Source organism: Myotis myotis, unplaced genomic scaffold (genome assembly GCF_014108235.1).
Source record: "Myotis myotis isolate mMyoMyo1 unplaced genomic scaffold, mMyoMyo1.p scaffold_m19_p_3, whole genome shotgun sequence".
NCBI lineage: Eukaryota > Metazoa > Chordata > Mammalia > Chiroptera > Vespertilionidae > Myotis > Myotis myotis.
The window spans coordinates 211117661-211138374 of record NW_023416335.1 but is presented as its reverse complement, the minus strand read 5'-3'; the positions used below and the strand labels follow the sequence as shown (position 1 = coordinate 211138374).

Sequence of the window (20714 nt, the reverse complement as noted above, 5' to 3'; positions counted from 1 at the left end):
ATGGATGCATGGATGGAAGATGGATGGATGGAAGGAAGATGGATGTGTAGAAGATGGATGGATGGAAGGAAGATGGATGCATGGATGCATGGAAGATGTATGCATGGATGCATGTATGGATGGAGATGTATAGGCAAATACAAAAAATAAGTGTTAAAATGAAAATTAAATGATGCTAGTCATCTTTTCTTTTAATCATGAAACAATATATATCAAAGAAAGCTTTCCCCGTGCATTAATTTAGACAGGCACCTTTGTTTTTAATAACTGTGCAGCGTTTCATGCGGGATAAGCCATCATCCATAAGCCCAGTCCTCTGTTGATGAGCGTCTACATTGTGCCAAGTGTTCCTCTCTCACAGCAGTGCAGGGAGCACCCTGCCCGTGGGCATTCGCCGGGGGACCCTCTCGTTCCTTTGCTACAATGTTGTAGCAGGGACTTGGCAGTGCTCCGGGACTGGTTTTCTATACACAGGCTGGAACTCACTGATTTCTTTCTTTATCGTTCCCTTTAATCCTTGCCTACGTGACAAGTAGAAAACGTTAAATTGTGTTTTTTTAAAGATATTTTTTATTGATTTCAGAGAGGATGGGAAAGGAAGAGATAGAAAAATCAAAGATGAGAGAATCATTGATCGGCGGCCTCCTGCACACCCCCTATTTGGGATGGAGTCCGCAACCCGGGGACGTGCCCTGACCAGGAATTGAACCACGACCTCCTGGTTCATAGGTCAAACTTATTTTAATTAGACTATTAAAATTACCAATGAGTTTGAGCCATTTTTCATATATTTGTTGGATTTTTTTTAGTCCTTTTTATGTGAATTACCTGTTTATAACCTTAGTCTATTGCTCTATTGAGTATATTTATCTTATTGATTTGTAAAAGCTACTCATATATTATGGAAACTAACCTGTATTTCTCATGTATATTAGCAATAGTTTTTCCCACTCATTTTCGTTCATTGTTATGTGTGTGTGTGTGTTGTTTTTTCCAAATAAAAATAAATATATTGTTGGACCTAGTCATTATTTAAGTGATTTCTGGCTTGAAAGTGTTCCTTAGAAAGGACTTCTCACACAAATGCTATGTGTTATGTGATATTCATCTTCATTTTCTTCTATTACAGTTTTTTTATTCTACTCACTGTGCACTTGGCTCTATCTAAGGTTTATCTGAGGATAAGATAGCAAAGAGATTAATTTTTTAAAATGTTCATCCAGTTACTTTAATACCATTTATTACATAGTTCATCATGGTTTGGTGTATTCGAGCCTCAATTTCTACCAGTCAGGTTATGATGAAAAGGAAACATTTAATATTTAAACGTGCCTCTGACAATATTAATAACCTAAAGCTCTTCCATTTTAATAGGGGCCTCAGGGGAGAATCAACAAGCAAAGACTGCCATGCGGGACTCCGTCCTCCGCTGTTCCGACGCTCCCGAAAGCCACTGGGAAGACCGCTCCTTGGATGAAATCGGCAGGGCCTTTTGCCAGCAGGTGAGGGTGTTTTCCCAGTGCCAGGTTCTCCAAGTGGGCAGAGGGGCCGCGTGGAATACCGTTAGGTCAGACGTCGTCAGACATCCGTTCTAACGTTAGTTTTGCTCCTGTCTCCACCCCCCCAAACGCTACTTCCCCACCTCCTACTAACACTAACACCTTGATGACAGTATGATGCTGAGACCTGGGTTAAGTGACTGCTTTGTGTTACTCACACACTGAATCTCCTAAGAAATATTTAGGACATATAAAAACAGGATGCAGCTGCCCTGGCCCGGTGGCTCAGCTGGTGGGAGTGTTGTCCTGTGCACCACAAGGGCGCGGGTTCAACCCCCGGTCCAGAGGCAGCCGACCCACGTGTCTCTCTCTCTCTCTCTTTCTCTCTCTCTCTCTCTCAATAAAAACATATCCTCAGGTGAGGATGAAAACAACATGACACAGCTTTATTGAATAAAATACAGGAAACTTGCATCAGTAAAGAGGTCTTTCCTAGCTCTTGGATTGGAAGATTCGCTATTAATGCCTGCTCGCGCGATTAGGACCTTTTCTTTTGGAAAGTTATAATGGAGGACGGCTCCGCCCACAGATGGAAAGTTTATGCAGGTAGAATGATGCAGACGGTATGTCACAGGGCCCGTAGTGGACGTTCAAGGTGATTTGAAACAGTAGTTGGATAATAGCGCAATTTTTACGTGTGAATTCAGCTTATGATTTGAGGTGTGGAGGGACGGGAAGTGGAATGTTCACTAATGATTGTTGGGATAATTCTAGCCATTTGGGGGCGGGGAGCTGTAAACTTCCCCTCTTCACACCAAATGCATTCTATATGCGTCCACTATTTAAATTTAAAAGTAAATAATGTGGGTGAAAACATTTTAAGATTGACATTTAGACTTTTAAATGTGAAGTAACGCCCGAAAACCATAAAGAAAAAGATTCATAAATTAGACTGCATTGAAACGGAAAGGCTCTCTACAGCAAAACTTCATATAAACAAATGATAAGCTTGGCGAAAAGTGTGCCCTGTAAACAGGAGAAAAGCAGTAACTGCTCTAACATAGGTAGCACTCTTACAAATTCTTGATATAAAATTGTCAGCAGGAAATTGTCAGTGAGGAAAAAATTAAGAAAAGCCAGTGGTGATGAGGGTACCAGACAAGTGAGCACCGAATAGACTCTTGGTCAGTTGGTGAAACTTGTTGTTAATGAATTTATTGGTTTCATCAAAACATGGGTATTACAAATCATAAATGCGGGCAATTCTGAAAACCGTAAAGGAGAAAGTAATACACTATTCAGAGTCTCCCATCCAGCAGTGATCAAAGGCAACATTTGGGAACATAATTCCAGGCCTGTCAGGATTCACAAGCGTAGAAGGATGGCTGCGTGGTGGGTGGGTGGGCGAGTATATCCAGAGAAACAGTTTTCTAAGGAGAGAACCAGGCCCATTTGATGTAAATTCCTCTGGGCTGCCTACCTGCCAGGCACCTCACAGGAGCCCTCCCATTCAGCCTTCCCAGCCACTCCGTGCGGTAGGCACTCTTATCATCCCTTTCAAGTTGGGGAAACTGAGGCACAAAGCGGTTTAATGACTTGCCCCAGGTTACACTGCCAGTAAGTTCTGGAGCCACGTTTAAGCCCCTGGTCCTTTCCCAGCGTGGCTCAGTGGTTGAGTGTCCACCTATGAACCAGGAGGCCACGGTCCGATCCCAGTCAGGGCACAGGCCCAGGTTGCGGGCTCGGTTCCCGGTGTGGGGCGTGCAGGAGGCAGCCAATCAATGATTCTCTCTCATTATTGATGTTTCTCTCTCTCTCCCTCTCCCTTCCTCTCTGAAATCAATACAAATAATAAATCAATAAATAAACACCCCCCAGTCCTTGCTCACAGTGCTGTCCTCACGTGAAGCCAGACATTCTGAACTGTGGATAGATGTCAGCACGCAGGAGTCGTGAGGTCCCGGAGGGGCTTCGAGGCGAGAAAAGAGCTGAAGACAGTCATTAGGAGCTAAGCGATCGTGGTGTTTGAAGTTGTCTCACTGCAGACGGGAGGGCTGCTCTCTGCTTGGACACCCAGCGTGACCGTGACCGTGACCGGCACTTCCCGGGTCTCCCCGGCCTCCCACCCTCCCTCCCGCCTCGCGGTTTTCGTGGTTTACGTTTTGTTCTTAGAGTCCCTGGTGTTGGTTGACACTCTGTCCTGTCACCATAGCTCCCTGGGGCTCTGCCCCTGTTTTACTTGCACATGGACTTAGGGCCACGCTTGCTGGTGGGCGCCTTTCAGAGTTCTTCATCCTGACCTGTCAGTCGGCTGACCTCACTGTCAAGTACTTCCCTCAGGAATGGCTTGTGGGGCTTCCCCTTCGTTGTCTCATGTCGGAGCCCGTCTCCTGTTGCTTTTCCCGGGAACAACACCGGCACTCTCTCTGTTTCTCATGGCGTGTTTCCATCGTCTGCTGGCACTGGGCATCTGGAGAAGCCGCCGAGGTCACCTGGTCCCCCTGTAGGTGGCTTTCCCCCCCCCCGGATGCCTGAAGTACTGTTTCTGGATCCTTGAAATTAAAAAGCAAACGAAGCGGTCCTGGCGGGGGGCACGTCCAGCTTCCTGGGGCACAGAGTTCTCGTGTGCAGACTTGTTCTTTCATTTCAGGGACGTCTCCCCGTGTCCATCACTAGATTCTCCCCCACCCCAGCTCTCCCCCCCCCCCCCCCACCACCGGGCCTGTCCTGACAGCCGCCCCTCCCCACCTGCTTTAGTCAGTGTGGTTTTGCTGGGCTTCGCCGAGTTCTCTCCAGCCACCCCTCCTCTGTGGGCTCGGATCCCAGCCTCGGCGCGTGTTCTTGCTGATTCTAATTGGTTTATTAGTTTGTATTGCTGTTAATTTTGTTTTCTATTCCCTTAGTTTTGAAATATCCCTTCTCATCTCTTTTTATTGTTTTATCAACGTCTTCAAGCTTCTCTTTCAACGAATTCATATTTTTATTTAGTTTCTTTTTATGGCACCAAACCTTTGCAGGTGATGTGTTTGTATTTTTTCGTATTATGTTTCTTTAAAAAAAAATTATTTTTTTTCTGTGAGGTTCCTTTGGAAAGCTTAGTGTTTCCTTTTCTTTTTATTTATTTCTTATTTTTTAAAATACATTTTTATTGATTTCAGAGAGGAAGGGAGCTGGAGAGAGAGATAGAAACATCAATGATGAGAGAGAGAATCATGGATGAGCTGCCTCCTGCACACCCCACACTGGGGATGGAGCCCGCAGACCGGGCCTGTGCCCTGAGTGGGAATTGAACCGTGACCTCCTGGTTCATAGGTTGGTGCTCAACCAATGAGCTGTGCCGGCCGGGCTTATATGACGTTTCCATGCCGTCTGCGTTCTTGGGCTTCCGCTGGACACTTGTTTGTGCGCAGAGCTGCGAGACTATCGCCGTCCATCCTGGCGGCGCTTAGGCCAGAGTCCTCTTATTGCGGAGGGCGCCCCACTGTCATCTGCACGCCGTGCAGTTTCCCGTTATCCAAACCCGCACAGCGCACGCTCCCCTGGGCACCGACACCTGGAGCCCGTCTGTGCTGATCCATTCGCTGCTGCCCCACGTGGCCGGGCACAGTCGGTGCCCTGCGGAAGGCTCTCTGGGAATCCCGCCGGAGTGCAGGCGCTGGCGAGGGTATGGGGCGCTCACCGCTCAGCTCCGTGGAGGCGCCAGCCTGTTTCCAGGTTCAGCCCACGGGCTCACCAGCATTCATGTGAGAGTTCCCATTTTCACCGTCTGAGGCAGACGAGGTGGCATCTCAGCCACGCTTTCCAGTTTCACTTTTTAAAAAACCTGATGTGTCAAATGGTTTCTGTGCAACATTTATTTGGAACATTTTTGGTTAAAAAATCCATTTTTAACAAATATTTAATGAGTTTGCCTACTTCCTGCAAATTGAGCCTCATTCTGGGTAATTATTAGTGAACAAAACAGACATAGTCTCTGCTTTCGGGAGGGCGGCATGATGGTGCTCCAGGGAGAGAGGTGTCAAATCCAGACACACACACACACACACACACACACACACACACACTCACACTCACACTCACACATTTACACACTCACGTACACTCTCACATTCACAGTCACACACGTTCACACATTTACACACACACACACTCACACTCACACTCACACTCACACACTCATAAATACAGTTGTTCCTGAGGGAGTGACAGCAAAGGAGAGGTGCTACGAGAGACTTACAAGGGGGCTGGATCTAGATCGGGGGCCAGGAAACATTTACACAAAGTAAACGTGTAAACAGAAATGGGCGCAGCTTTCGGGTGTCCCCATGTGTCACGTGAGTGTGATGCCGACACGTGCCAGTCTCGGGAAACAGCTGGCGGCGGGCTGTCAGCGGAAGCACTGCCCGTGGTGCCGGCGGACATGGCCGCGCTGCGCGGAAGGGCTGCCCGTGCTCCCGCGGTGCTGGCGGCGCTGGGGACCCTGTAACGACTGGGCGGTGAGACGCCCGCGATCCGCGTATCCTTCCTCGTGCTTTGCTGACTTGCTTGCTTTTTCATCTTTTGCTTCTGTATTAACAGTGACGGTGAAAATTCCTGAAAGGTTAGGCATGTCCCAGAGATCCCCTTTCTGTGTCACTCCCTCTCTTTCTCTAAAAACGCCGATGTCAGAACCGCTCCGGACACAAACCTCATCGGAGACCAAACGTCCGGAAGATGCTGACGGCGGGTTCATGGGTGCACCCAGCTCTGCTCTCTCCTGAGGGCCCCCGGGCACCCACCTCCCTGAAAGAGAGACACGCAAACTTAGCCACATTTTTGGTGCAATTTACACAACTTTCTAAAAAGCTTAGGCTCTGTGATTCTCCAAATATTTTCAAAGCTTTCCCCTAGTTGTCCAATACTCCTGGGCGCTCTGCGGAAGTTTGAATGCTTCTCATGTTGTGGACAGAGACTCTTGTTCATATATTTCCATGTCCCGGCAGCTTTTCTAAAAAGTCACCTTTCATGCCTAGTTGGTGGCAGGCTTGTTTACCTTCTTACCCAGTTAGTGAGCCGGAAACCTGGAGGGGGACAGGGCGGGGGTGGCAGCCCTGGAGAACTCTTCATCCCTCAGCAACAAACAGCAGGAATACAGTCCTCGTAGCATTTTCTGAGTCACAGAATGAATCCGGTTCACCTCTCACCGCCTTTGCAAAGTCCCGTGAACAAAGCTCGGTCACCGGCTCCTTGTAATTCTCCATTAAAGAATGAAGAAATGTCCAGTGTGAGCTGTTTGAGCCCTTAGCACTGCCGCTCACTCTAAACCCACTTGCGTTTTTAATGAGAGGCGCCGCTTTCCCCGTGATGGACCGCCGGGAGGAGCGGAGGGCGGGCGCAGCGGGAAGGGTAGGGAGCGAGGGGCATGGCCCGCCTGCCCTCAGCCTGCGTGTGAGGGCGCGGGTCCTGGGAGCCTGCCTGCCCGCAGCGAGCAGCCGGGGCCGGGCCCTGTCCTGCAGGAGCTCGGCATTAGCCTGTGAGCTTCAGCGCCTGCCGTCGCACTCTCTGATCAGTGTTCGGAGAGGAAAGTGGGGAGCGGTTTCGGTAAAAAGGAGGTGGAGCCGCTCTGGGCAGCTGGTGCCTGTGACTGCCACGCTCTCATTTAATCCCTCGCAGCTGTCCAAGTGCCGCGAGAAGGTGGAGAAGGCCCTGAGCGCCGGGGACCCCTCCAAGTGCGGGTACATCTCCCTCAACTACCTCAAGATCGTCCTGGACTCCTTCGTGTTCCAGCTGCCGCGGAGGGTCTTCATCCCGCTGATGAAACGGTAAGAGTCCCGCTGCTCCCTGGACATCTTTTCCCTCCACGTCGGCCACGGGGGAAGGAACGCCGCCTTTATTTCTATTAAATGCTTCGGGCTTTTCGCTGCTGAAAAGCTTGAACGCGGAAGCAAAGAGACTGAGGACCAATGCGCGCAGGTCCCCACGCCCTCGGCCCCAGGCGTTTTTGAAACAGGCACCAGACGTCACGTTTCACGGCTAGATCTCCAGGCGGTAAGAGCTCTTTAGGAACCTGTGGAAACCGTTTCCACACCTCGGAGAGTTACCGATGCCGATGATGTCCACTCAGGGTTCAGACGGGACCGGTTGTCTCCCGTTTTCTTTCATGACGTGTATTTGAGTCCGGATCCAAATCAGGCCGCACACCAGCGGGTGGGTTTGCCACATTCTCTGCGATCGCAGGCCCCTCTCCATCTCCTCATCATCCCCGTGAGGCGCGTGTAGGAGTCGCGTTGTTACGAGGAGTTTCTTAGGACACAGATCTGACGGTGGTGCCCACAGTGGCAGTCAGGATGCCCTCCCGCCTCCCTCCCCCAGCCCGCCTGGAACGGGTAGGTCTGTAGACCCACATAAGGGACTGCTGGTCTCCTCCGGCGATGTGCGCAGCACGTTGGCCGGACTCGTGTGCACTTGGTCCGGAGTCCGCCGAGCGGTGATGCTCCCGGGGGTCATCCCTGCTCTTACTGGTGCGGCTGCTTCTGCGGTGAAAGCGGCCCCTCCCCAGTGACTTGGCGACAGTGAGGCCCCACCAACCTAAGACAGGCAGGAGACCCTGGGCTTCCTAGCACCTTCCTAGAGCAATGAGCCGCCTGTCTTGAGAAACAGTACCAACCCATTTTGATTTGTTGCGGTTGTCATTCTCATTGATACTCAGTCTGTTCCATGTGGTCGGGGGGCCGGGGAGGAGGGAGCCTTTTGCGTCTGCCCCGAGGCCGCTGCTGCCACCCTCAGAGTCTGTGTCACTCTCTTGCTTTCCGGCTGACACATGCTCCCGCTCCTCGGGTCATCTTTTGGCCCCGACCTGGAATCAGCCATTTCTCCAGGATCCGTTTCCTTCCCGCTGGGAGTGGTGCGTGGAGACTGAACTCTGGGTGAGGAGCTCAGAGAACCTTTCGCAGGGGAGGTCGGGTGGAGGCTAATGGGCAGACTGTCTTCCGGAGCTCTGGTCGCTGCTGGCCTCGGGTGACCTCGAAAGGAAAGGAGGAGGAAGAAGGGGTGCTAAGCTAGACCAGCGGGTCATTTCCCACTGCACCCCCTTTCCTTCTCCGCGCCCTGCGTCTGCAGAGTCGCCACGTACGGCCGCCTGCCTCCCACAGCGACGGGCGCAGTGTGTCCCGGGAGCGAGTGTGCCCGTGGGCCAGCAAGCAGCTGTGGCCCCGTGCGCGGTGACATTCTGCAGGATTGCCTTCTCGGATAACTGAAAGTTAGACAGACATTTCTTTCTAGCTCATTTTCAAAATGATACAGGTAGTAATTTAATAGCAGCAAGAAAAATCAAAACCAGGAAGCCACCACCCACCTCACGTAGCAAATTTACCGTTTTCATTTCCCACACTCTCTTCTGCTTTGTGCCCACGTACATCTATAACTTTTACATATTTGTAATCCGCGTGTGTCTCCAGTTTTATATTGTGCTTTTTAAAATAGGAATGCATATTACACACATTCTTCATACTGCCGTTGTCTTCCGAGTTGTAAGTGTCATGGATACATGTTGAGTGCTTCTCTCTGCAGACATTGGGGGGGAGGGGGTGCTAAGAAGGCGGAAATCAGTGTGGCCGACCAGGGTGGTGGTGGCGGTGAGGATGGTGACAGGTGCAGGGAGTGAGCGTAGTAGGAGGCCACTGCAGCCAGCACCGTGCTTCCGGGATAGCCTGTTCCAGCCAGCAACACGGGGTTTCCTGAGTCGTGCCCTTTCCCGCATTCACCCAGAGGTCCCGGTGGAACAGGGCACGTGTGACAATGGCAAGGTGAATGCCCAGAGGCTTAATACCATGAGTTGTAAATTAGGTGTGTCCCCTGGTGCATGTATGTGGAAGTAAAGACTTGTCATATCTTCCTGCTCAATGATCCCTTTAGAAGTATATAGATACCTTTTAATCACTCTGACTTTTATAATCTACCTTATCTGATTTAAAAAGAATATATTCTTACTAGAGGCCCAGTGCACAAAATTTGTGCACTTGGAAGGTTCCCTCAGCCTGGCCTGTGCCCTCTCGCAGTCTGGAAGCTCCTGGGGGATGTCTGACTGCTGGGCAATAAGGCACCATCCTTATTGCTGCCTCGGAGGTGGAAGAGGCCGCCGCCACTGCTGCTGCACTCACCAGCTGTGAGCCCGGCTCCCTGTGGGAGCGCACTGACCACCAAGAGGCAGCTCCTGCGTTGAGCATCTGCCCCCTGGTGGTCAGTGCATGTCATAGCAGCTGGTCGTTCTGCCGTTTGGTCAATTTGCATATTAGCCTTTCATTATATAGGATTGATTTTAGGGAGAGAAAGGGAGAGAGAAAAAAACATGGATGAGTGCCAGGGTCCAACCCCAGCAGGTCCAGGGGTCCCCAAAGGTGAGGACGGAGTCGGCGAAGAAGGAATGACACGAAGACAGTGTTCAGTTGATCAGCAGCCTAGCCAGGATCTCTAGCCAGGATCTCCAGCCAAGTTCTGGTCTGGATCTCCAGCGAAGTTCTGGTTAGGATCTCCAGCCAGGTTCTGTATCCATGTTCTCTTGCTAGGTTCTCCAGGTTCTCCAGCCAGGTTCTGTAGCCATGTTCCCTCGCTAGGTTCTCCAGCCAGGTTCTGTCCAGGTTCTCCAGCCAGGTTCAGTCACCAGGTTCTAGTCAGGTTCTCTTGCCAATTTCTGTAGTCAGGTTCAGTCCAGGATCTTTTGTCATGTTCTCTTGCTAGGTTCTGTCTCTAGGTTCTGAGTAGGTTCTGGTCTAGGTTCTGTGTGTAGGTTCTGTGTGTAGGTTCTGTGTGTAGGTTCTGTGTAGGTTCTGTCTTCTTAGTTCTGTCTTCTAGTTCTGTCTTCTAAGTTCTGTCTTCTAAGTTCTGTCTTCTAAGTTCTGTGTCTTGCTGTCTTGTTACATCTGTATTTATACCAGTTGATTCAATCCTATCAATCTCTATTACAAAGGTTAGGGCGTTTCTTATCTCCATTCCAGGGAGTAAAGATTATGTAGCTTAAGCATGATTGTTCATAGTTAAAGTGATTAATTACCCGCCTGGCACTTAGTTGAGGGGTTTTATTCCCTCCCTAACTTCAGGGGAAAATCCCTACCTGGGGAAACAACCTTTCTCAGAGAGGTGACCTTGGTTAAAACACATAGTGCCAAGAAGGTGAGCAAACATATTAAGAACAGTATGCCATATATGCCAGGTCCCTTGAAACAGCAAGCATGGACCGGCTCCCGGAAGATGAGAGAGAGCAACATCCATCAGTTGCCTCCCATACACACCCTGACTTGGGATCCAACCCGCAACCTGGGTATGGGCCCTGACCAGGAATCAAATTGGCAACCTTTTGGTGCCACTCTGGCCGGGCACCCTTAGCTGATATTAAAATATGCATAACAGTTTTCTTTAGATTTCTACTTGTCAGGTATATCTTTCCCCGAACTTTTACTTTCGCTCTTTGGTTGTCATATTCTGTATCTGCTTTTTCAAAATTCCGAAATGAACATCTTTGCCTTTTCAATGGTAAATTTTAGTCTGTTTCCATTTATTGTGATGGCTGTTTTGGATTTTTCCTACTACTTTATTTTGTACTGTCTTATTTACTCAGCTGGTCTTTTATCTCCTTCTCAATCATGTTTGGTTCTGAGTTTTCCTTATCACTGTTTTCTCTCCACTATCTAGAGCAGGGGTCCTCAAACTACGGCCCACGGGCCACATGCAAATACAAATATTGTATTTGTTCCCGTTTTGTTTTTTTACTTCAAAATAAGATATGTGCAGTGTGCATTGGAATTTGTTCATAGGTTTGTTTGTTTTTTAAACTATAGTCCGGCCCTCCAACGGTCTGAGGGACAGTGAACTGGCCCCCTGTTTAAAAAGTTTGAGGACCCCTGATCTAGAGACTTAAATATTTTCTTTCTATTCTTGTGGAGATTACCCTTAAATTTGTAAAATGTGCTCTAAACTTATAAAGCCCAATGCTAACCCATATTTCTGCTGTTGTGAATGAAACATGCACCTTTAACTTCCACATTACTGTCACCTGGTGCTTTGATCCCTCCTTGTTTTGACAGCACCAGAATTAGTTATTATTATTATTTTTTTTTTAAATGTATTTCTTTATTGATTTCAGAGAGGAAGGGAGGAGAGATAGAAACATCAATGATGAGAGAGAATCATTGATTGGCTGCCTCCTGCATGCCCCCCACTGGGGATCAAACCTGCAACCCAGGCATGTGCCCTTGGCCGGAATCGAACCTGGGACCCTTCAATCCACAGGCTGACGCTCTATCCACTGAGCCAAGCCGGGCAGGGCTATTATTATTATTATTATTATTATTATTATTATTTAACTAGAGGCTCAGCGCATGAAACCATGCACGAGTAGGGTCCCTAGGCCTACCCTGCAATCAGGGCCACCTTCCACCCGTTCGCCAGTCCCCGGTCCCGCTGCTGACACCCACCCCAGTTCCCCAGTTGCCATCTGGCAATCTATTGGAGCCTGCAGGCTGGGGGGAGGGACCAAGACGTCTGCCTTCTGCCCGCTCGCCAGTCCCCAGTCCTGCCCCACTGCCGCCACCCACCCCGGTTCCCTGTGGTTCCCCGTTGGCCATCCAGTGATAGGAACCTGTAGGCTGGGAGGAGGGACCGTGTGGTGGTCAATGCACCTCATACAAACGGGCTGATCAGTTGTTCTGGTCATTACGCCATTATGGTTGCTGGCCTTTTATTATATAGGATGTGGTCTATACTTGTCTGGATTTTCTCACGTTTACTAGCATGTTTGCTCATCACTGCTTCCTAAGTCTCACTCCTTCCTTCTGAATTCCATTTCCTGAAGGATGTCCTTTAGTTGTCCTTTCAGTGAGGTCCTGTGAGGGGTGAGTTCAGTCTTTGTTTTCAAACAGTGTCTGTTTCCCCCTGACTGATTAATGAACATTGAACAGGGAGTGGAAGGCGTGTTTGAGAGTTATTCCTCGCAGGCCCTAGAAGGCATTGTTCCTGGTCTTCTGGTGGGTTCCCCGCTTGCTGTTTCCCTCAGTTGCATGATAAGCTCTTCAGGTTGAAGTTCACATCCTATATAATAGAAGGCTAATATGCTAAGTGTCCAGTTGTCTGTTCAACCAATCAAAGCGTAATATGCTAATGATATGCTAAGGTCATTCAACCGCTCGCTATGATGTGCATTGACCACCAGGGGACAGACAGTCAACCGGTCAACCAGTCGCTGTGATGTACACTGACCACCAGGGGGCAGACGCTTTGACCAGTAGGTTAGCTTGCTACTAGGGTCCAGCCAATCAGGACTGAGCGAGTTGGGCCAGACACGCCCTAGAGCCCTCCCACAGTCCCTCCCGGGCTGGCCAACCTCCCGCGTTCCTCCCTGGCCCTGATCATGCACTAGTGGGGTCCCTTGGCCTGGCCTGTGCCCTCTCGCAATCTGGACTGAGGGACCCCCTCTCCCCAGTGCATAATTTTGTGCACCGGGCCTCTAGTTTCAAAATAATCACATACATGAATCTTCTTTTGCAATGTCTTCTGTGGCTTAAAAATCTGTAAATTCATCATTCTTACCCAGGCTTGAAAAAAACATTTTCCACACTGCTTGTTTTTTGTTGTTGTTTTTATTCTTTGAAAACAAAACAAAACAAAACATTTTATAATCCATTCTGACATAAGGTGGTATCCAAATTTAATTATTTTTCCAAATAGGTAATCTACTTTACCATCACCACTTTTTAGCACTAACCAGGTGGTCTCCTAAGAGAGAATCTGCCGGGTTCTGCACTAAAGAATTGGCCCAGGAGAATGAGCTTGGGGCGAGACTAGTGTCAGCAATGAGCGGCCTCGGTGGCCCTGCCCTGGGTGGCCCTGCCCCGGGTGGTCCGTAGGGATGGAGGAGGAGAGATGGGAGGAGAGTAGGGGCCGGGCGGGCTTGACCTCAGAGGGGCACATGCGGGAGGCTGTGGGCGGGGGAACCCCTCTGCGCCCTGAGTGCGGGGGTTCTACGCATCTGCGCGGGCATGCCTGGGAGATGGGGTGGGTGCTTGGGAGGTAGTGTGGGTGCCTGGGAGGTAGTGTGGGTGCCTGGGAGGTAGGGTGAGTGCCTGGGAGGTAGGGTGGGTGCCTGGGAGGTAGGGTGAGTGCCTGGGAGGTAGTATGGGTGCCTGGGAGGTAGGGTGGGTGCCTGGGAGGTAGGGTGGGTCCCGTGCCGGACCACCGCAATAAAGTGAGCGTTGCCATAGAGCAGGTCGGGATCTTTTCGCTTTCAGTTAGTAAAAACGCAGTATTTGTGAAGCTCAGTAAAGTGAGGTATCTCCGTAGATAAGTTAAAACTCATGAAACTGTACATGGAGAGCAAATGTCCATTTTATTGCACTTTCATTTAAGAAGTGAAATTTAAAAACTGGTGCTTTTAAGGCCAATAATACAGGAAATAATAAAGAAGGAAGCCAAATAAAATCTAATCTCTCATGCCTAACAAAACAATGTGAGAAATTCTTATATCCAATTTAAGAATGGGTAATATAGGAAAAAATAGGCATCTTTTTAAGTTTGTTGTTCTTTTAACTACTCAGGGTCTAGGGCTAAATTTAAAACACGAACAGCTTGGTAATGAGGCATAAAATCTTTATCCAAATAATGGTTCAGAGACTTTAAAGCTGTTTCCCCGTGTGTTTCTAATGGCGGAGACGGTGCTGGAACAGCGAGCGCAGCCGTCATTACTGCCACGCTGTGCTTTCCGAGCCACCCAGCTTCACACCAGGTGGACCTGTTAACGGCCAGTCGCAGGAGGAGAGCGGGTTTCAGGAGGGGCGGGAGGGCGGGAGAAACGCTGCCGGGACTCGCGTTCATCCGTCCCCTGAGAGCGGCCTCCCCCCAGAACCGCTCCTGCTGGGAATGCCCCGCGCTGCTACCCCTGCAGCTGGCGGAGCTGCAGCAGAGAACAAGCCGTTTAGCCCAGATGGTGTGAGGGGGACGGCATCACCGGGGACGTATCTCCAGCTATTGCCAGAGCGTCACACTCGGTGTCTGAGACCTCTTCTACCTCCACGCCTTTCAGGGAAAGGCGAAGCCAGGCGTGAGGCGAGATCAGTGGTCCCGGGGCCAGGGCTGGGCAGGGTGTGACTCCAGGGCGTGGAGGGAGCAACTCCAGGGGCACCCGAGGGGGCGGGGGGGGGGGTGGCGAGGGAGCTGGTCCCTGCCCTGCTGTGATCGCTGATCCCGCTCACATGGGCCAGGTCTAGGCAGCCAGCAGGTGCTTGTGAGCTGATGGCAGGATCTTCCCCCCAAGAAGGGGGATTAAGTGGAGTCATTGGTGGGGTAGACATGATCTCTGTGGCCTGAAGGAGCCGGGAAAGGGGGTCACTGAGAGAACCAAGGCTGACAGAGAGGGCCCCAAAGCAGGGAAGCCTTCGGGAGAAGCATGAATAGCGGTGCATCAAACTACTGTCATAATCCACCTGTTGGATATTGCCACGTCTGCCTAACGATCCGTCCGCCAATCCATCTCTCTCCTCTTGACCATGTACATGGTGCTAGCAGCAGCAGAAGCAGTGATGATATAACCATTATCAAGTGTCGACTGCCATAATCATAACCAAAGTGCTCTGCAGTTCTTAGCTGCTAATAACCCCTAGGTAATAGTGGAAAGGCTGTAAGGAAGGTGACATCGCGCTAAGAGACGGGCTACTAGGGCCAGTCGCCCTGGCTACGGAAGGAAGTCGGGGAAGGCTTCCTTGAGAGAGGAATGGTTCGACTAGACTCGCCAGAGGGATAGAACCAAGGAGGTGAAGTGTGGGAAGTGGGTCACGATGGGGAAGCAGCGGGTGTGGGAGCGAGGACAGGAGCACAGCCTGTGAAGGACGAAGGACCGGTGTGGCTGGCGCCGGGGGAGCAGGGGGTGGCCCGGCGCGGGATGCGGCCAGAGATGCTGGTAGGGCCCAGCTGCAGGCTGTGAGTGCCAGGAGGGCGTCGGTTTTATCCCAAGAGCATGGAGAGTCATGGAGGGACTTTAAGCAAGAGAGTAATCTGCTCACACGTGCATTTCAAAGAGCAGGCTGGTTGAAGTCTGGAAACCTACTGGGGAAGGCGAGCTAGACAAGCCCGATCGGGATTGCGGTAATAATTCGAGTGAAAGGGGAGGGTAGCTTCGCTTCTCCTGTGGACGCGCGAACGGATGGACAGCTGGGTGGTGGCGCACGGGTCACCCAGGCTGAGCTGGCGAGACCCGGGGACTGTGATCTTAAAGAAACTAGCCTTGTCTCCCGCCGTCCCTGAAACTCGCGCCCTGGGCCTTGCTCTTTCGCCCCTGGCTGAACACATGGGAGACCCCGCCTTTCCGTTTGTCTGGGTTGGCATTGCGGAGCCATTCTCACAGAGCGGTCAGTTGTGGGTTCCGTTAAACGGGGCCTGGCGCAGGCGAGAACCAGGGGCTCGGGGGCTGCTGCTCCCTCTCCAGCTTTGTCCTTTGCTTCCTTCCTCACTTTGCAAACTTGTTCTCTGGCTCCTCCAGGGACTGAGAGCCCCGAGGAGGGGGAGGAAGAAGGGGGGCAGGAGAGTTCTAGAGGCCGGGGCTGCCCTGAGCGGGAGCCGTGGCTGGGTGTGTGGGTCGCACCTCCAACCACACATCCCTCGCTCTTTGATGGGCGCGTGCACCTCCCTCTGTCTGACCACGCGTTCCCTCCGCGGCTCCTGGCCCTGGAGGCAGAAGGAAACCCTCTGTGAAGGGCTCCCGTGGCGCCCGGGGGGGACGGACGGACGGGCCGTGTGGTTGTGGGCGCACACGTGCACTTGTTCTCTCACGGCGCCCGCGCTGATCCACACGGGAGCAGCTCTCTGGGCCGCGGGCTTCAGCAGTCAGTGCGGGCAGTCTGCCGCCCGCCCGCTTGGCGCCGCACGCCCTTGCTCAAGGCCCTCGCACCCTGGTGTGGCAGCTGGTGCGGCAGCACGGACGGCGCTGTCGGTAGCAGGGCAGTCGGGGGGCGGGGGGACTGAGCTGGTGATGCCGCCCTGCAGGCGGGCGGGCTCTCTGACCTGTTAGCTCTGCTCCTTCCAACAACCCCTCTACCCCCCCAACACACACACACACACACACACACACACACACTCTCACACACACACACACACACACACACACTCATACACGCACAGACACATACACACACACTCATACACACACTCACACACACTCATACATGCACACACACACTCATACATGCACACACATACACACACGCACAGACACATGCACACACACACACACACACACACACACTCATACACGCACAGACACATACACACACACTCATACACACACTCACACACACTCATACACACGCTCACGCACACTCATACATGCACACACATACACACACACACATACACACACACTCATACACGCACACTCATACACACACACATACCCAGGGTGCTCTCCCGCCTCACGGTCCACATCCCAATCACCTCAAGGTCCTGTCTGCCACGTGAGGTCGCAGTGCCAGCCCCAGGGCCAGAGCCGGGCTGCGGCACGAGGGCCTCCGCTCTGCCCGCACCAGGCCCCAGTCCGCAGATGGCGAATCTGAAAGGATCGTTTCCCGCCTGTAGAATTTTAACAAATCCCTTTGTTTCTTCCTTCAGTGTGAGCTCCTGCTAATGGGACACAGGGACATGGAGATGGAGCAGCAGTTTGATTTTTCTTTGCTTTTTAAAAATCTGTTGGTAGTACTGTGTGACCAGATTATTTTGTTTACCTTAGAGTGTAAACTTTATGAAAATGCATTGCTGCCATTTAAAATTCAACATTGAACATCTAATCCGCACAATGTTACAAGAATAATGTTTAAAACGTTTTCTAACACCCAGATTTGGACTTAGAACCACCAACAGAATCTACTGGAAGCAGTTTCTGACGTTGCTGCACGACCCTCAGTGGTCGGAGGCTCAGAGTTCTGGTCCCCCGGCCAAAAAGGACAGGTATGTCAAAACCCCTACGTTTTAGTTACACATGTCATAGCATGTCAAAGGCTAGAGGAGATCTGAATTCCTTTCTCCTCATTTATTAATGAAAAATTCGCCTGCATGAATAATTATGAACTTTTACGGAGTGATTTGCAGTTTGTAAATTATGTTCTATTACACGCTGACTTAGAATCGCCTTATACCTACAAGGGAGGTGTAGTTATTATTCCAATTTCTAGATGGAAAGAGGAGACTATGGGGCGTCTGGCCAGGTCACGCGCTTAGAGAGCAGCGGAGGCAGACGCCGCCCGCGCCCGCGCTCGCCACCAGCACTGCCCTGAGCTCTGGGTTTTCTTGTCAAGTGGGGCGTAAACACGCATTTGTCAAGTGTCACAGGGAAAGGACGCCACGTGGTAACGGAGTCTCTGCCCGCTCTGTGCGGCGCAGACGTGTGGGCCGCGGGAGACCGGGCCCTGGAGCCGTTATTTCTGGGCTCGCTCCCGTGTCTGTCATCACGTGAGGTTTGCGTTGTCACATAAATTGTGGAGGGGCCCCACGGTGTGGGAAGCACTAAACTGCGACACGTGAGAGTCCAGACTTCGCTCTCAGGAGGGTCTGTTCATGCTGATGTGCGCCTGTGGGCGGCCCAGCCCGTGTAAGCCGCAAAGGGAGAGCCGGCCCTGGATCTCAGCACCGCGCCCCACTGAAGCAAACGCACCAGCGTCATTCCCATCGCCCTGGGCTGCCGTCTGGGGCTCCTGAACACCTGATGACCGCCCACACCGGCCCAGCCAGGGCACAGACTCGCTAGAAGGCTGGGCACAGGCAGAGGGCAGAGGGCAAGGGGGAGGGAAGCTGGCTCAGCACAGCAAACCCTGGCAGCTGCATGCGCCCGCAGCCCTTGTGGGAGTCACCCTGACCGAGGCCGCGGGCCGGCACGCGCCTGCGCTTTCGGGAGAAGAGCTGTCCACAGGGAGACCGTTACTATAGCTGCTGTGGGGGTGATTTTTAGAATTTTGTTTTGCTTATGTAAGAACAATTCTTAGTCAAGAACATGATTCTATTTCTGATTTTTCCTCTTCGTCTTCTTGTAGCACCAACCCTAGAAATCAGTGTTGCGGGGAGAATATCATCACCAAGTTGTTCGCACGAGGAGACCACTACGCACTGCTGAGGAAGACGCTGCTGATGGTCAGCTCGGTGAGGCTCCTGAGGCTGCCGGGCTGCCGGGCGGGGCGAGGCCGGCAGCAGCTGGGCGTGCACTCCCTTATCCGGCAGCAAGCGGTGCTTTTTGTTTTGTTAGTCCTCACCCGAGGGTATTTTTCATCGATTTTTAGAGAGAGTGGAAGGGAGAGTGAGAGACAGACACATTGATTGGTTGCCTCCTGCATGTGCCCTGACCAGGGCCGGGCATCAAGCCTGCAACCGAGGCACGTACCCTTGGCTGGAATCAAACCGGGGACCCTTCAGTCTGTGAACCAAACAGCCAGGCCAGCAAGTGTTTTTGGAGCCCCTGTTTATGCGGGGAATTACCCAGAGTGCTTAGGAATCCATGGCTTGGCCTCCGGAGTCAGTCTAGTTGGGGGGACCGATGATATACATTTACTATGATACAGGAAGACGCACAGGGGTGAGAACAATGCGTGGCCAGGTCGCTGAGAGCGGAGGGGCTGCTGAATCGATGAGTAACCCAGACCCATGAATGCCCCTCAGCCTAGAATTTAGGGCTCATGCCCGGCTTGTAGCTCGGAGCAGGGACATTCTCCTAGTTCGAGAGCAGCCTTAGTCGTGAGGTTGTCCTGCAGAGGGAGGCTGATCGGTGAGCGTGCAGCTCGCGCCGAAACATCAGCCGTCGCACTGTACTCTGCATCTGAGAGCAGCGGCACTGGGGCATCTTTGATCCTTAGGTGACATTTCTCAAGTTCGTTATTTACTAAGCACATTCAGAAACCGAGTCTCTACCAGATTCCAGCACCCCCGTGAGTTCCTCTCCTTCAGACGCCAGTATTACAGCAGAGGAGCCACTCGGGTGCCGCGCCAGCCTTCCCGAGCCCGGAGGCCACAGGCAGGCTGCTCAGTGGGCAGCGCTCAGGGACGGAGCCCCCGGGCCCCAGGGGCCTTCTGGTGGGCGGGTGCCCTCTGCCCTGGCGGCCGCGCCCCTCTCCTCGGTCCATCCTCCAGGCCGTGCGGGGTTTCCGGGAGTAGTGTTCAGAGATTGGGGTTCTGTTCTCTGCGGGGACGTTTTTGCTGGCGGTCCTGTTGTGATTGACCTTGAGGCCGCATGTGACCTGGCATCTGACTGAGCAGCCATATGGGCGCTTACCGTGTGCCACGCGCCGTCTTCAGTGATGGGCTGGCTTTCACCGGGCACCCTCTCCCAGCTCTGCGAGGGGCGCTGTTCTTGCTCCTGTGTCCTTTTGTCCCCGTTGGCTGAGGAAGGGTGCAGGGGGTGACGGCCTGAGGCTCCCTGGAGAGTGCGGGCCGGGATTCAAACCTCCAAACTGGCTGCTCCAGAGCCGCACCCAGAGCCGCCTGGTCAGCCCTGCCTGGAGCCTCCCGGAGCTGCTAGCTGGCCTCCCCTTAAAGATAAATGAAGGCTTCATGAGCTCCGTTTCTATTAATATATTAAAGAAACAATTTTAATTAAAAATAGTGCATCTGCTTCTCTCCTGATGGAGGGCTGTGATAATGCGAACTGACAGCCGCAAGTGCCCGGCTGTCGGACCCTCCTCGGACCCTCCTCGGCGTGCTGTTAGATGGAGAGCCGCACGCACGGTGGAGGTGAGGATGCGCCCGCCTGCGCCGGGCTGCGGTGGGCGCTCAGGCTGAGGGCGCGGGCGGACCATGCAGGGCTCCTGCCCATGACTGACTCACACTGAGTGTCAGGCCGGCAGCGACCACCCGATGCCTCAGAGGAGCAGAGAGCAGGGTTTCTGAGAGGGATTCCCCACCCCACCACCCCCACTCCTCACCTCCACCCCCACCCCCACTCCCACCCCCACTCCTCACCTTCACCCCCACCCCCACCCCACCACCCCCACTCCTCACCTCCACCCCCACTCTTCACCCCCACCCCCACTCTTCACCTCCACCCCTACCGCCACTCCCACCCCCACCCCACCCCACCCCCACCCCACCCCCACTCCTCACCTCCACCCCTACCCCCACCGCCACTCCCACCTCCACCCCCACCCCCACTCTTCACCTCCACCCCCACCCCCACTCCTTACCTCCACCCCCACCCCCACCTCCACCCCCACCCCCACTCTT

The 20714-nt window shown here is 52.4% G+C and overlaps 1 protein-coding gene across 1 annotated transcript in view; it reads left to right on the top strand.

The window, feature by feature from the left end:
* Positions 1-20714, top strand: part of EFCAB6 (EF-hand calcium binding domain 6) — a 155717-nt gene that overhangs the window by 55433 nt on the left and 79570 nt on the right. The window contains exons 10-13 of the mRNA XM_036298810.1: positions 1375-1502; positions 7152-7300; positions 17349-17459; positions 18539-18644. Of these exons, the coding sequence (XP_036154703.1) occupies positions 1375-1502; positions 7152-7300; positions 17349-17459; positions 18539-18644 (494 nt within the window). The remainder of the gene's footprint in view (positions 1-1374; positions 1503-7151; positions 7301-17348; positions 17460-18538; positions 18645-20714) is intronic.